The 16,037-nt window shown below is 39.2% G+C and overlaps 1 protein-coding gene across 4 annotated transcripts in view; it reads left to right on the top strand.

The window, feature by feature from the left end:
• The window catches only part of LOC145400125 (uncharacterized), a 414,061-nt gene that overhangs the window by 362,375 nt on the left and 35,649 nt on the right, over positions 1-16,037 (top strand). For 2 of the 4 annotated variants that reach the window (XM_080272653.1, XM_080272640.1), the window contains exons 2-5: positions 1,904-2,031; positions 7,515-7,544; positions 13,382-13,485; positions 14,026-14,153. In XM_080272653.1, coding sequence (XP_080128779.1) covers positions 1,904-2,031; positions 7,515-7,544; positions 13,382-13,485; positions 14,026-14,153 — 390 coding nt within the window. Of the gene's footprint in view, positions 1-1,903; positions 2,032-7,514; positions 7,545-13,381; positions 13,486-14,025; positions 14,154-16,037 lie in introns of those variants that run through there. The other 2 variants (XM_080272647.1, XM_080272659.1) reach the window with 2 other exon arrangements.

The following is a 16,037-nucleotide window of genomic DNA, read 5'->3' as shown; positions in this document are numbered from 1 at the left end:
AGGTATCAGTAATAGTGAGATGACGGGGATGTTGAGGTCTTGCGGTTGATGGTGCTGATTTTTATTCCCTTACCTAATTACAAAAAACAAACACGGAAATGTCCATAGCTTTAACACATCAAATATATAAAAAACACAGACAGAAATGAGGAGAAAATCAAGTTATATAAAGGCCACAAAAACATATTACATGCGCAGGGACAAACCGAAAATGTTAGCTATTTTTTAATTTAAACAGGAACAGATAGTCCAACCAAACGATATCCACATTGAGCAATACTCTGACACTCACTTCAAATATGTATCAGATTTACTCATCCGTATTTTCAGTCAGCAAAGGGGCCACTATGCAATTTTCCTCAGTCTTAGCCAAATGTCAGCGAAACTCCAGGTTATTGGTAAAGTTAGGGCCAAATTGGATGTCTCCAGATCCCCGAACAGGGCTCTTGTTAGCCAAACTGACTCTGATGACACCAAGGACGAGATGTGGGTGATGGAAGAAGATTTTTTTTTTTTTAAATCCTTTTTTGGGGAAATATTGTGCTGTGAGGTTAACCCTTTGAGCTCGAGTATGTCAGATTTTTTTTTCTTTTTCTCTCGTGACTCTAAACTTATAACAGTCACTCATTTCATCTTCTGAGCCGAAAACAAGCTAGTCCCCTGCTGGTCCCCCTTAAATTTCGCTTCGACCTTGAGCTGTGTGGGTGTGGTGTTGGGCGTGGGTGGCACCTCCTCCCCGTAAACCAGCCTCACGCCCCTAATTGACACTGACAGACGCATCTCTCGTGACGGAATGGCCGAAGTTACGCCCATGTCGGTAAGCGAGGCCGGGCGTGTGACGGAAAAACAGGATAACCCCGTAGAGACAGTAGTAGACACATTGTTGTTTAAAGCAGAGGGTAACAAACTTGCATAAGAAGAAGAAAGGCATTATCAAGCATCCCTGAAAAACCGAAGTCAATAAAAGGTAAACCAGGATAATGTATTTAAGTAAACTATGCCAGAAAGCCGAATCAAAGGCAGAACCGAGAGAATCGCGGTGACGGCTCCTCCATTGTGGCCCAAGGCGAGGAGAGCGGGAAAATGTTTAGTATTCACGTCGAGGCGCACTCTGTATTCTCTCCAGTCGAGGAAAAGGCACTAATGAGATAACAAAACAGATGGGGAAGGCAAGATAATGGCGGGTATGCAGAGAGGACTGAGATAAGCAACCAGGCCTCGGTAAATATGAGAAAGTATTTGGCAGCTCCCCTGGGTGTTTTCGTTAGCATGCTGAGTAATGTTTGGAAAAGCGACTACATTTTAGATCCAACTACAGTAAGCTTATGCAAACGTTGATACATTATTCAGTAATATTTTCAGACTTTCAGTGAAATCTTTAATACTTCATTCATGCATACTGAATTAGTGAACAAGAAACAATTGGCTGAAAAACAAACTATGCCTGTTGACTGTACAAGGGTCTTTAAGGCAGATAATTGTCACTGAGGGTTTAAGATTTTATAAGGAGTATTTTGCTTCCTCTGCCTCCCCCCCCCACCCCCCAGTGGTTGAGGGTCACGGATTAACATGAGGTGTGCAAAAGTACTGACGCGTGCACACTCATTTACGGTATTCAAGAGGTCAGAGGGTTACGTGGTGTGTGTGTGTGTGTGTGTGTGTGTGTGTGTGTGTGTGTGTGTGTGTGTGTGGGTGTGCTTTCTCTTTGTTGATGAATCGTACCTCGCCACTTTGTTTTTGGTGGCAGTTCGGGTTGGGTACCGGTAATAATATTATTAATAATAATAATAATGATGATGATGATGATAATAATAATAATCATATTGACGATGATAACGTTGACGCTGACGACGAGGAATATGATGGTGATGTGTTTATTTATTTATTTGTTTATATATTTCAGGATCCTGGTAGGCGCCCCCAAGGGGGAGAACCTGCAGCCGGCCACGCACAGATCCGGCGCTCTCTTCAAATGCCCCCTCACCACCTTCACCAACGACTGTCAGCAAGTACACACGGACGGCTACAAGAGTGAGTAGTCGTAGGCCGGACCCCACCGACTCACTCCGCCCTCATCTACATCCACTTTGCGTGTTTAAGGGCCGAATCGTAAATATTGTCTCGTAAATTTTAAATACCTCGAAGCAGAGGATGGGCCGCCTCTTTGTATATGGTCCAGTGTTAAACTTTCAAGTCCAGAAAAGGGGTGCTCTTGCCCTTATCTTGAATTATTAAAACCGCCTTGGGGGTATTCTCAAACTTTAAAATCGTGGAACTGTAAGTCAGGTCTTTAATTCACTTTTTGACCGTGTCGTAAATTTAAAAAATCGCGAAAGGGAAGAGAAGTCCCCCAATTTTAGAGGATACAATTTTTGATGTAATTAACGAAGATGGAATGATCCTGGCCTCTCGCTGCCGTTGCTGACCGCACTCTCTAATACGGGATGCAGGCTAATCGTAACTCACTGTAACTGTAGTACGGGATGCAAGCTATTCCGAACCTGTTTTAACTTAAGGTATTCCGTAAATTGTCCGTCGAAATTTGGGGGCTTGTCTAGACCTTTGCGACTGAAATTTTAAAAACAAGAGTCAATTTCTAGTTTCTTGGAAACAGTGATCATAATAATAGATTAGTGGGTTAAAAGAATAGGAAGTCTGTGGATACTTTTTTCATTTTTAGTTTTCAGGAGCTATAATTAATTTTTTTTAATATATATCACTCGGTAACGTTAAATATGAACTGTCATCATGAATGTAACTTTCATAACCGTTCATCTTCCATTTATTTATAGATTTAAGTAAGTTTAGCTATATATTACTTTATATATACCGGTACTTTCAAACGTTTATATTTAAGTATTTGAGCTTTATTATTCTCAAGTAATTCATATAATTTTAAAATCTTAAGTAAATCTTTTCTGATCAAGTAATTTAAATAATTTGTAGATGTAATTTAGTAAAACCCTAATTAAATGATATATATATAGTATCTAAATCTATAGTTTTAAAATCTAAGTTAGTAAAATTTTGCTGACTATGAACTTTGATACCTGGACGCGACATCTTCCAGACAATTGCTGATCAACTCGAGACTAAATTTACTCCGCCATGATTTTTTTTTTTTTTTTATTAGTTCCAGAGTTACCCTTCATAGTTCATCTGTATGTGGACTTTTTTTTTTTTTTTTAAATAAATCCTTCCATATTCTGTAATAACTGTGAATTTAAAGGGTTGACAGGGCTCGATCTGATAGGTGAGTAGCTAGGTTGGTTAATCCTAAAATCGGGTGATGTGGTTTCTGATTTTCCTCTTGCTTCTTTCAGACGAGTAAACGCAACTTAGGGAAGACCTCTCGTGTTGAAGGGGCTCGTGAAGACTGTAGTTGACCTCTGCAGCTCTTAAAGTCTCCCCTAAGCTGAATAAAGGCGTTTGAAAGTAGCAGGAATATTATGAGAAAGACATCAGCCTCTTGAAGTAGTTAAGGGAGAAATGATTAGGCGTTATTTAGACGTGTAGGTTTTTGTGTTCATCTGGGAAGGGCAGCTTATACTTTAGTGGTACCCTGGACAAATATGTAAGAAAATATAGAAAGTCTAGGTAAGTTTTCCATCCCTTCTTCACTGATGTTTTGGAGAATACGGTGGACCGATTCTTGGTGGCAAAGGAGGCTCCCTAGCACCTCTTCATTGGCGATTTACTTTGCATATTACACCTGGACATGGTATCTTACACCTGGACGTTGCTTATTACACCTGGCCATTGCATAGTACATCTGGCCATTGCATAGTACATCTGGCCATTGCATATTACACCTGGACATCGCGTATTACACCTGGACATTGCATATTACACCTGGACATTGCATATTACACCTGGGCATTGCTTATTACACCTGGACATTGCGTCTTACACCTAGGCATTGCATCTTACACCTGGACATTGCATTTTACACTTGGAAATTGCGTATTACACCTGGACATTGCATATTACACCTGAACATTTTATATTACACCTGGACATTGCATATTACACCTGGACATTGCTTATTACACCTGAACATTTTATGTTACACCTGGACATTGCTTATTACACCTGGGCATTGCATCTTACACCTGGGCATTGCTTATTACACCTGGACATTGCATCTTACACCTGGACACTGCATATTACACCTGGACATTGCTTATTACACCTGTACATTGCTTATTACACCTGGACATTGCATCTTACACCTGGACATTCTCGTATATCCCACTTATCGTTTTGAGTATCGACATAATTTGAACGGATAACATACAAGAGGACGTTGAGGACCTGTGTGGAGGATAAATCGCCAAGGAAGAGATGTTAAAGTGTCTCCAGAGCCACGAAGAATGTGACCCATCGTCCAGAAAGAAACACAATGTGCATGATAGGTATTTTCAGTCATAGAAGTCCCATTTAGCTCTTTTTTTTTTTTTTCATCCAGTTCATTATTTTTTTTTTTTTTAGTTCCTGTAGATACATCCTTTCCTGTACTGTACCTGTATTAAATTAGATCTTTAGTTAGTAGTTCTTAGGGCCGTGTTCTAGGTGAGATAGAAGGCTTCGTGGCAAGTGTTCTCAGGCGATTTATTTTGCATATTATACCCCAGCGTTCTCTTGTATGCCACTTATATGATTTTAAAAGCGATATAACTTGCATCTATAGCATACGAGAGAATGATGAAATATAATGTGCACAATAAATCGCATAGGAGGAGATGTTACGAGACCTCCCAGGCACCTCACAATACGGCATTTAGCTTATATATTTCAGGGTTTAGATATCGGGTCTCTTGTACAGAAGTAGACTAGTATGGATATAGCATGATATAGTATGGCATAGGGGGTGTAAGTATGTAGTGGTTCAGTAGGTTTAGAGTAGTGGTGAGGGTAGTAGTAGTGGCTATGGAGAATCCCCAACACCTCTTCCAAACCGATTGGTTCTGCATTATAATTTGTTATCCTCTTCTGTGTTAATGGTGCAAAGTACGATGATACTGGAACGATATGGATAACACAGAAAAGGATATCGAGGTGTAATATGCAAAATAAATCGCTAAGGAAGAGATGTTACGAATTTTCCAAAGGTCGCTAAGAATATTGTCCTTAAAAGCAGTTATAGTAAGGCGAGGCGGGGCAAGGTGGTATTAGACACTCAGGAACGTATTCTAAGTAGCACAGGAGGCTTCGTAGCATTTTTTTTTCCTGGTGATTTTTTCTTCATATTACACCTTAACGTTCCCTTGTATGTTATGTCATTTTAATATTGATATAGTTTTTCATTAATAACAAACGGGAGGATACTGAGGTGTAATGTGCAGAATAAATCGCTAATGAAGAGAAGCTGCGAAGTCTTCAAAGCCACTTGAGCCCCACCTGCCCTCACAACCGCACAGCTGAGGTTGATGCAAGACAGACTTTGAGCGGCTGCCTGTCTCTTGTTGCAGCCATCATCACAGTTGCAGACTTTTACTTGGCCGACTTGCTGAGTAAATTTTCTCCGACCAGCTTCCTGTTTTCTTGTAAGGGGAGCCCAGTTACTCCTCCTCAGTAGTAGGGATGCTTTGAAGAAATTTACGCTTCTTTAAGGGAACCGGCATTGTGAGACACTCAGGACCAGACTTGAGATGATCACAGGTCACTACTGCAACTTCCCCACGGACCCCTAACACCTTGGGGGCCTCTTGACAGCCTCTAACCCACCGTGTATATCTTGACGTGCATGCCGCTGTATAAAAACACACAAAACACACGAGGAAAAACTGCCAAAAAAAAGCTACAAACTGCTATGAGGGCACTGTTTGGTGGCCCCATGACAGGCCGCCACATGGACCGGACCGCACCGAGTTGTAACCCGTCCCAGCACCGACCGGATTCACCAACAGACTTACCATTGATTCTGTGTCGTACCTCGGATTGTTTTGGCGGGGAACTGCAGAATTCTTCCATGTCTCTCGTTCTTCCTGAAAACAGAAAACCAAAGAAAAAGAAAGAAAAGAAAAATACTAGTTACGAGAGGAAAAATATCTCGGTTTGACGGGAAGGGCAGAAAGATTGCAGCCTTCTCATGTCTCTGTTTTTCCTTCAAAGACAAATTAATTACGAGAATAAGATAAAGTTTTGTTTTGCAGGAAGGAAAAAAAGAAATATGCAGAATCTTGGCATGTCTCTAGTGTTTCCTTTAAAAATAAATAAATAAATCCAAGTTACGAAATGGAATCGATGGTAAACTTGTTCGGGAATCCCACCAGCACTCTGACGCTCTGCTCACGACTGTTTCTCTCAGGCCCTGTCCGCCCTTCCGAAGGCTCTCCCTCCTCACACAAGGCTCAAAAAACAACCACGGCTTTGATTACCACTAAAGACTGTACTCCTTTTACTTTAACTTGGCCTAAAATTGCCATCTCTCCATCTTAAATGCTAAGCTGTTACAGTTGACTAGAATATGATGTCAGTTAAAGAGAAATGCTTTGTAAAGGATGGTGAGCTAAAACATTGTCATATTTTGTTAATGAATTTCGCGAAAGAAGCTGCAAAATTACAAGAAGCTGGGCCAAGTTAAGGTGAAAGAACTATTAACAGGTTACCATGTTGAAACTCATAATACACTCGTGACTAGAAACAAAACTCCGCCTTGCGTCCGGAGAGAGAACTCGACTGTCTTCTTCCATCGTAGCTCTGACATACAACTCTGAACCCTTCCACCGTAGACAAGGTTAACAGTAGGCTAAATTGTACAGAACTACAGATTATTGTGTTCAGTTACAAAACACCCTGATCTATTTCAAATTAACCTAAGTTAAACATACATTTCTATCAGTCTCATTTCTCTCTGTGCGTGATATGAAATATGATGTTTGTGTCGACGCCACTTCGATGCCTCTTTCCTGATGCTGAAGACACCCATTTCCAGAGTAGATTTGTGTTCCGTGATGATCTTGTTTGAAAGAAAATTACTTGTACGTGTTACACAAGTCTTACTGTTCTTCATTGACCACGCTTGAAAGTTTTGGCGTGAAAGCCAGTTTGTTGCGCTGTTTTACGTGTGCCATGTTGGCCTGCCCTTCAACTAGCATTCTGTCAGCCTTGGGTTTTGCTTGAGTTTGCTCTGCATCACAGAAAATGTCAAAGAAAACTCGCACCGTATTAATTATATTGTTTTAAATGTGAAATACGGTATTCATGTGTTACTTTTTATCTAACTCCAGAATTTCTAATCGTCTCATTGTGATTTTTATGTATTTATGAGAGAAACTGTAACCTGATCACAAGATTTAACTTACGGGATTATTCACTTCTTTCCCCTGTCTGTCTTGAACGTCCTTTTTGTTCGTATTGTCAAGTTCTGGTGTCAGAAAAGTGCTTGAACTGGCCATAGACACAAGCCATCGTGTTTTGAGTCATGCTTGCTTTTAATGTTTATTTATTTATTTCCACACTTTGAGAAAATATGTTTGTCTTACGTTATGTATGTTGCTTACTTCTTACAGATCCGGAAACAGGGCTCTACAACTTTGACTGTAAGTTTAACCCCTCATCACCCTCCACCACCACCACCACCACTACTACACCAACCACCATCACCAACCTCCACCACCTCACCGCCGCCTCCTCTACCACGTCCAGCATGTGGCTCTTCCCTACCACCCCTGAAATGCTTATAACACACCCACTCGCCTTACTGATTGCACTCTCAGATGAGTCGGGGAAGCTCAACTCTGTATCAATTTTGCCTCAGCCCAGTACGAGGTCGAGAAAAATCGAAGTCGAGAATTATCAATCTAGGTCGAGAAATATTCCACACAGTGACTTTTTTTTTGGTTAGTTTGTGTGATGTTCTCACCTTTTTAACAGTAATCATTTGTGATGCAAGAAACTTTAATTGTTAATGAAAACAAATACCATACCATCTAATTTCGATAAAGTCATCTCGGCCCTTGCTTCAAGATAAAAGGTGATTGTAGACTATTAGGTTGAAGAGTCAGAGTTTTAAAACCACTTTTGAAAGTGACCTTCATATTGGGTTGAGGGAAATTTCGAGTTAATCTTCCTCCATGACTGCTGGCCTCCACCGAAACCCCTCCCTCCTTGGCCTGACTCCTGGTGGCAGTATAGACACCCTCAGGCAACTCTCTCCTCTCCTCTCCTTACCGGTTCTTCCTGGGCCTCATTCTAAATGGGTTTTGGAGATTTCGTTTCATCTCATCCTTAGCGATTTATTCTGCTCATTACACCTGAATATTCTCATGTATGTCACGGATGTCAATGTTGGAACAATATAGATAACATACAAGAGAACATGATGGTGTTTTTTACAGTATATATATATATATATATATATATATATATATATATATATATATATATATATATATATATATATATATATATAACGCAGAATAACTCGGTAAAGAAAAAGTGCAACGAAACTTCCTACACCACCTCGAATCTGGCCCCTTGCTTCCTCCGGGGTGCTGCATCAAGCATGCAAGCGGTCGTGCCCATCACCGCATTGTCTGGTGAAGATGGCAAACTAGCTTAGATGATTTGCTGAGGTAGCCAGGAGGTTCGTCTTGGCCTTGTTTGCAACCAGCTGGCAGACCCACCTAACAAGTGATTTACCTCAGCAGCAAGTGAATTTTTTGCTGGCATTGTTTGGAATTACCTGCATCTAAAGGTTTGGTAGTTTTTCACCTGACAGACACAAGCTAACAAGTTTATTACCTCAACAGCAAGTTAACTTTCTGATCACATTTTTTGGAATCACCTGCATCTAAAGGTTTGGTAGTGTTCTACGACTAATGTAAGTGCCTGGGATGCTGAGTTTTAATGCTATAACAGTTACGTAGATACATGAAGAAACAGTTCCTCAGATTCATGAAGGAGCAGTTCTGTTTATACATGAAGAAACAGTGCCGTAGATGTATGATGAGTCAGTCGAGAAATGCTATCCAGATTTAAGTTAGCCTTCTCCAACACCTGGGCCATAGGAACACATCAAGAAGCCTTACATTAACATGTGATAAACTATCATTCCCAGGGAGGATAGCGTTACAAATAACTACACATTCGCATGAAAAATCCACATGTAGCATGTTCATGGAAAACATGCTTGAGGTTGAAAAGGGGCACATTGTCAGCGGTGGCAGCATACAGTCCAGTAATAACAAAGGGAAAACAGTAGCTCTGCTAACTGAGCCTACAACAAAGTCCTGAACAGCATACAACAAGTCCGCATTTCCCTGGGACAGTCATCGCATGCCTTAGTTGTGACATGATAACGAAATTCATGGAGAACGACCTGTCATGGTTCCGTTTTGAGAAAGTCATCACAGATTACATCTAATGTTGTGTTATACAATTTTCAGTAAAAAGGCACAAGGACATTAATTGTGATTTAAAAGACAGATTTTCCATGTGGCCTTTATGCATATGCTTGTAAAGGGAATGTCTCCATTAAGGTAATCAGTTAATAATGTTAGTGTGAATGATAATTTATTGCTTGTTCTACTTGACAGATGTTAAGCCATATGAAGAGGAATTTTGTTTCCACCTGCCTTAGGCTCAGATTGGGATTATCTTAAGCATTTCAGTGTCAAAAATATGCAGCATAAACTGTTGTACAGTTTAACTGTAGTATAATGCAGTCAGCGAAAACGAAAATATCTGGAGTATGTGTTCTCTGTCATCCCATAATTGTAGGCTGAGAATACATTATTAAGGTTTTTGATAACACAAGGAGTTTCGAAGATTTGTAACACTTATACGAGATACATATTAGAGACTACAGTAAGCTGACTTCATATTACAAATATTACCCTGTACCAAAATATTTATACTAAGTAATGCCAGTTAGCAAAATCCTGAAACCTGTCAAGCAGAAGATATAATTCTCTATATGGTAGTATATGATAAATGCATGAGAGGAGAAAACTAATTTGGGAATGAAAAACAGAGCACCAGTGCGCAACTGAACATTCTTATTTTACACTTTACAAACATCCAGTGATGGTTAAGTTCAGAATATAGACATGGTGTTATGGTATGTGATCTGCAGAACAGAACAGCACATGAATAACAAATCGTACATTGGGTGTCATAACCCTTGTTCAGTAGGATCTAGATTTTTTTTTTTACTGCCTTTGGAATAGAAAATAACGAATGTGCACTAGAGATTTTGACTAGATGGAGTATTGTGAACTAATGATGCTTATGAATAATTGCTTGTGCAAGAATTAAGTGCATGTGGCTTGCATGTTGGTGGGTTTCATTGTTATGCATTAATAACGGTAATTTAGCTTTAGTTTTTTACTTTATTTCCTGCTATCGTGTATGCCCTTCCTATCCATCATCATCACTAAAATTTCTGAATATCATGCTGTTTATACTTTGACTTTACCAGAATTTATATATATATTCTTTTTTTTCCCTAACTCGTGAGCTGTACTTCTCCTTTGACTCCTGTTTTCTTATCTAATTCACTGACCTACAGCTATACCAACTATGTGCTATAGTACTTTTGTTCTAACCTGACAAGGATCCCAACTCCCTTTCAGCACAGTAGATGGCCAAGTGTAGTCAAAATGGAGAATCATTTTGACGGGTAACCAAGATCATTCCTACCACAGTACTAAGGCTTATCCGAATTTCATGGCCCAGTTCCGTCAGGTGAAAACAAACCCATTGTAGCCCACTGTACTGTACAAAACTTTCCCACTCCTCTTCTTTCCTTCCCCCTCATCTGCACCACTTTGTATGGATTGGTACTTCCTCTTGCTACTCTGTCTCTTTACTACAGGACTTTTGGTTTATTTTTTTTTTCCCCGTATGATTTTTTTTTTCAGTTGCACCGCCTTTTCCGGAATCACTCGCTATTATTTTTTTATATGGTTAACCCTTTCCATGCGTTGACGTATTTTTATAAGTTTGCTTTTGGAACCTCCAGACGATTTTATTCAACTCAGAAGACGTTTTCGAGCTGGGAGAATTTTTTTTTTTTTTTTTTTTTTAATATATGACCTTCACAGTCCTCTTCGTTTCTCTCAAGATGAATAAAATCGTCATGAATAACTTGAAAAATACGTCGTCTTAGTGAAAGGGTTAAAGCTAGTTTTTTTTTTTTTTTTTTTTTTTTTGAAGTTTCGTTTTATGGTTATGTAAGCATGGTGGAACCTTATGGCATTTAGCTTTGTGTTGAAAAAAGTAAAGTATCGGTATGGATCTGCAAGTGATTGGATATTGTAATGTAAATTCTCTTATTCTTTATTTATTTATTTATTTACTTGCTTTATGTTGAGAAATTATTTATGGGTATGGAATTGCTGATTGGATACTGTAAATTCTCTTATTTATTTATTTATTTATGTCAATTATTTGAAGTGGATTTGGTTCTGCCTGTACTGTAGCATCGGTTAACTTTCAGCTCTTGATAATGTGTACTGGGAAATTCATATAGTGCTACGTTATCAGTACGATGACGTTTCATTTTTTCTACCTTTGACGGTTTTTAGCTTCAGGGGCACTTTTCGGCCTGCAGGGGTGAGGTATAGCCTTCATTGACCCCTTGCAGCAAAATGTTCCCCCAGAGCTAAATAAAATCTGAATGTGGCAAGAACAAATGAAACAGTACGTCATCGCAGTGAGCTGGTAACCGGGTGTCTGATCAAAATTTTTAAGCTCCAAATTATAGCAATGTAATTGGAAAGGTTTGTATAGGATTCCCCCCTTTTTAATTTGTCTTTTTATATATTTATTAATTATTGTGTTGTGCATGGTATTATATGATATACCTCGTAAGGAAGTCTACCATACATTCTCACAGTTTCAGTGCAAATTGAAGTTATGTACGGTGTGTAGCTACGATATATATATATATATATATATATATATATATATATATATATATATATATATATATATATATATATATATATATATATATATATATATATATGTATATATATATATATATATATATATATATATATATATATATATATATATATATATATATATATATATATATATATATATATATCACGTGTCGAGCCTCTGTGGTACAGTGGTAAAGTGTGCGTTTTCGTACACTGAAGAACGAGGGTTCGCGCCCCCCCAGGGTAATAAACTTTGGGAGCGTTCTTCAGGCCACGTACTGCATTGGCGGACAGAAGGGGTGCTGTGGTTGAACCAGTGTCGCATACTATAAAGTATGCTTGCACCCAGTCGGCTTGCGCTGGCCGATTACACTTGGTTCACAGACTACACACATCCCAAGCCACTCCAACACTACAGTTACACTTACAAGCACTTCTCACCCTACATACAATCTCTTCTAGACAGCCTAAGCCACTTGGTAGAGATATATTGGCTGTATCGTCCCCACTTCGGTCGGGATAGGCCTGTCTTGCAGTGGACACTCAAACGGCTGATGAGATGAGAATGAGATAGCACATGTACTGAACTGTGACCGTAGATGTTCTTTGCAGTAATGTTTTCTGATAGCCACTGGTTCCACAACTCCAACTGTGACAGTTTTATTTTTATTTATTTATTTAGTTGTTTATTTTTGTGACAGTTGGATACAGGCTGAGCTTCTCTGTGAATGACAACTGGAATGCTTTAGTGTTAGTTCCTAGTGATGCTGTGCTGAGACACAATTAAGCTTTACGTATTAGGCTGCAGAAGCTCCAGTTTGGTCAGTGTGAAGCATGGAATGATGTGGTGTGTTTGGGAATATGATTTTTTTTTTTTAATCAGATGACAGCTGTGCACCAAGCAGCTGAGCATGAGAAAAAAAATCTGGGTATGGTTTGGCAGATGTATTGTTGCTAAAAATCGTTACCCAGGCATATTTCTGTGCACTTTACATTGTCCTTGATTTTATCTGGTATATTTATCTTTTCTGAACACATCCTGCTGAGCTTGTGCACCTGTTATATTTTTATGTTATGCTTGTTATGATTTGGTGATAAGGAGTTGCCTGACTCTGCATATGATTATCATTTTTTGAACTGCATTGTTTTTTAATGCAAGTGTTGCTTGAGCTACAGCTTTGCAGTGACACTAGGAAGTAGAAGACATCCTTTTTATTGTTGATTTTGCATACCATATTTTCGAGTGGAGGTGCTGCTTATCATTATTAGCGTACATGTATATAAGTTGATTAATGCAGAAGAGTAATGTCTTTATGTAAGCTTTCACTGTGCTTTGTAAATAGTTAAATGTTTAAAAAACACTCAGTTCAGTTTCAAGCAGTTTTACATTCAGACGGGAATAATTCTTTACAGTAGGGCAGTGTTACAGTCAGGGCTTACTTCCATCTCAGTACACCAAGTCAGTGAGCTCTAAACCTTTTCAGATATTGACGACGATACCTTGTCAGAGCCAGCAGAAGACGAGATCAAAGATGACCAGTGGCTTGGGGTCACTCTCCAAAGCCAGGGACCCGGAAAGAAAGTTCTGGTATGATTTTAAGAAGCTAATTATTCTTCCTGGTGACTTAGGAATCCAGTTAAATTTTCATACCTGTGACTTTTGTAGCAACATTTCCTAATAGCCTAACCTCTTCAATCCCATGACTTACTTTTTTTTTATTTCAAATTTTCCATCTCTAGATGATCTTTATTCAGTTTCGGAGGTAATTTTCTAACTGGAGGGGTTTTATATACACTTCAGTAACCCTTTCACTGGTAGATATCATTCCTAAGTAATAAAAATCGTCTGATGGTAGCATAAATAAACCAAATAAATCACCGGATGGAAGGAGTCAAAGGTTTTACAGAGAGCAACAGTGTTCACTTTTATCACTTTCTTGCATTTCAATCCAGAGAATCATTCCCCCCCCCCCCCCCCCCCGAAAAAAAAAAAAAACTACAGCTTTTATATCTATATTCTTTTCAAATCTCAACCCTTCTTTACTTTGTTCTTTCATTTGTTTACGCTTTTTTCTCTCATGTTGTTATTACTCTTTGACATTAGGCATTGTGAAAATTGCTGTTTCAGGTGTGCGCCCATCGTTATATGCACAAAGGCAGTGGGTTCCAGTGGGGATTTGGCTTGTGCTATGTCCTTTCTCAGAACCTTGATATTCTGGATTACTTGGAGCCATGCAAGGGCAAGCGTGTTGACGAGTGAGTACTGGATAGTTTTTCGTGTACCTTATAATCTAACAGTAGTTTTGGTATACATTTATTAGTTTCTCATTTCTATTTTTTTTTTTTTTTCCCTCGACAGGATGACAGGATTTCAGGAAATAGAAAAAATTACCAGTACATACTGTAGGTAGGATTTGCTTTCAGCGTATGGAAATGAGGATGGATAGTTTTCTTTTTTTAGAGTTGAAAAAGTCCAAGGCTACACTGCAAAATGTGTTCCTTCCTGGTAAAACTGAACAAAATGAAAGCTAGTGCAAGTTCGTGTATTTGGAGATGCCAATACACTGTGCATTTATAAAGACAGACCGTGGGAAAGACAGATTTCACACGTAGCATGCATGAAAGACACACCCGTAGATGTTTTGGTGTCTGGTGGTTCCAACCCAATCTTTTGGTGGTGGAGAGCCTTTCGTACATATGGAGGGCTATTATAGAGACACTTTAAAGGCCTGAATCGAAAATATGAGAAAGTTTTCTTAAATTGCCGAGCCGGTAAATTTGTGAGGGCATCGCAACAAGTGTTGGACAACGCAAACCCCAGGGGGAATAAAGTAAATGTTGGGAAATGAAATAATACGCAAAAGAAAAATAAGTCATAATACTGTATGCAAAATATAACGCTAAGGAAGATTTACTAGAAAGTCTTCTAAGCTGGTGAAAATACGACCCATGTTTATCGGGGAAAAAATCATCAGCTGCAAACTCAGTGTAGGATTGCTCAGTAGTTCAGTCAAAAATATATAATCCTTGTATACAGTGTAGTGTATGATTATGAAAAACCAATAACAGCTTGAAGAACTGTTTTAACTTTTAACGATAAGCTACTCCTAAGCAAAATAAAAACGACTGGTGGTAACTGTAGCAAGAATAAGTGACGGGAGCGGGGCTTAACACATTTCCGCCCAGTGTCCTCGGTATAGGACGGAACTGGACATTTTCAAAAGTTAATAAAGAAGGGAACTCCGGGGCAGGTACCTATAGCTTTGCGACTGGGGCAGGTACCTATAGCTTTGCGACTATGAGCTGATAGGCGGAGGGCAGTACGCTTAGTACCCTTCCAGCATAATCCCTCACACAGGAACCCTGGGAGCTTATGGGTTAAGAGACAACTAGCCTGACGGTGGGTATACTGTAGGTGCTGTTTTTAACCGCTGGATGACAAGAATCCACTCCACAGCTGGATGAATTGCTTGGGATACTGTTTTTACTGGAACTTGGCCCGAATTTGCCATATCTCCATCGTCAATACTGAATCGTAGCAGTAGATTAATGCAAGAATATTACACTAGTCACGAAGAAGTGCTGTGTACGGGGTGTAGAGCAGTATTGTCGTTTTCTGCCACTGAGCTACAAAGGGACGAAAATCTAGGTTAAGTTAGGGTAATAGGATTACAAATGCTGTTAACCCCTGGATGACAAGAGACCAATCCAGAGCTGAATGAAGTCGTCAAGTAGTAACAAGAATCGGATAGTTAAGATTACCCGTGTCCTTTTTTTTTTTTTTTTTTTTTTTTTTTTTTTTTACCCCAAGACCACGAGAGGTCAGTCCAGAGCTGAATATACCGCCTTAGGTCCTGAGGTATTACCAGCCTTAGACTAATGTCGTCCAAAATGGGGTATGCAGCAGTGTTGAGAGAGTACCGGAGATGACAGTAAAAAAAAAAAAAAAAAAAAATGTAAAAAAAAAAAAAAATACTGCATAGAAGTAACACGCTCCTGTTAATGGATACACACACGAGGACGATAACCCGTCACACCCATTTCTTGCAAGTGTTGCAGTTGAACTTCAGTTATGTTCAGTATCATCCTGAGTAATTTTTGAACCCATAAATGATGGATGTTTATCACCCGCCGTCACCA

Source organism: Coenobita brevimanus, chromosome 6 (assembly GCF_032717465.1).
Source record: "Coenobita brevimanus isolate Jiangsu-jjx chromosome 6, ASM3271746v2, whole genome shotgun sequence".
NCBI lineage: Eukaryota > Metazoa > Arthropoda > Malacostraca > Decapoda > Coenobitidae > Coenobita > Coenobita brevimanus.
The sequence above is the reverse complement of the archived record's forward strand: the minus strand, read 5'-3'. Positions and strand labels throughout refer to the sequence as shown.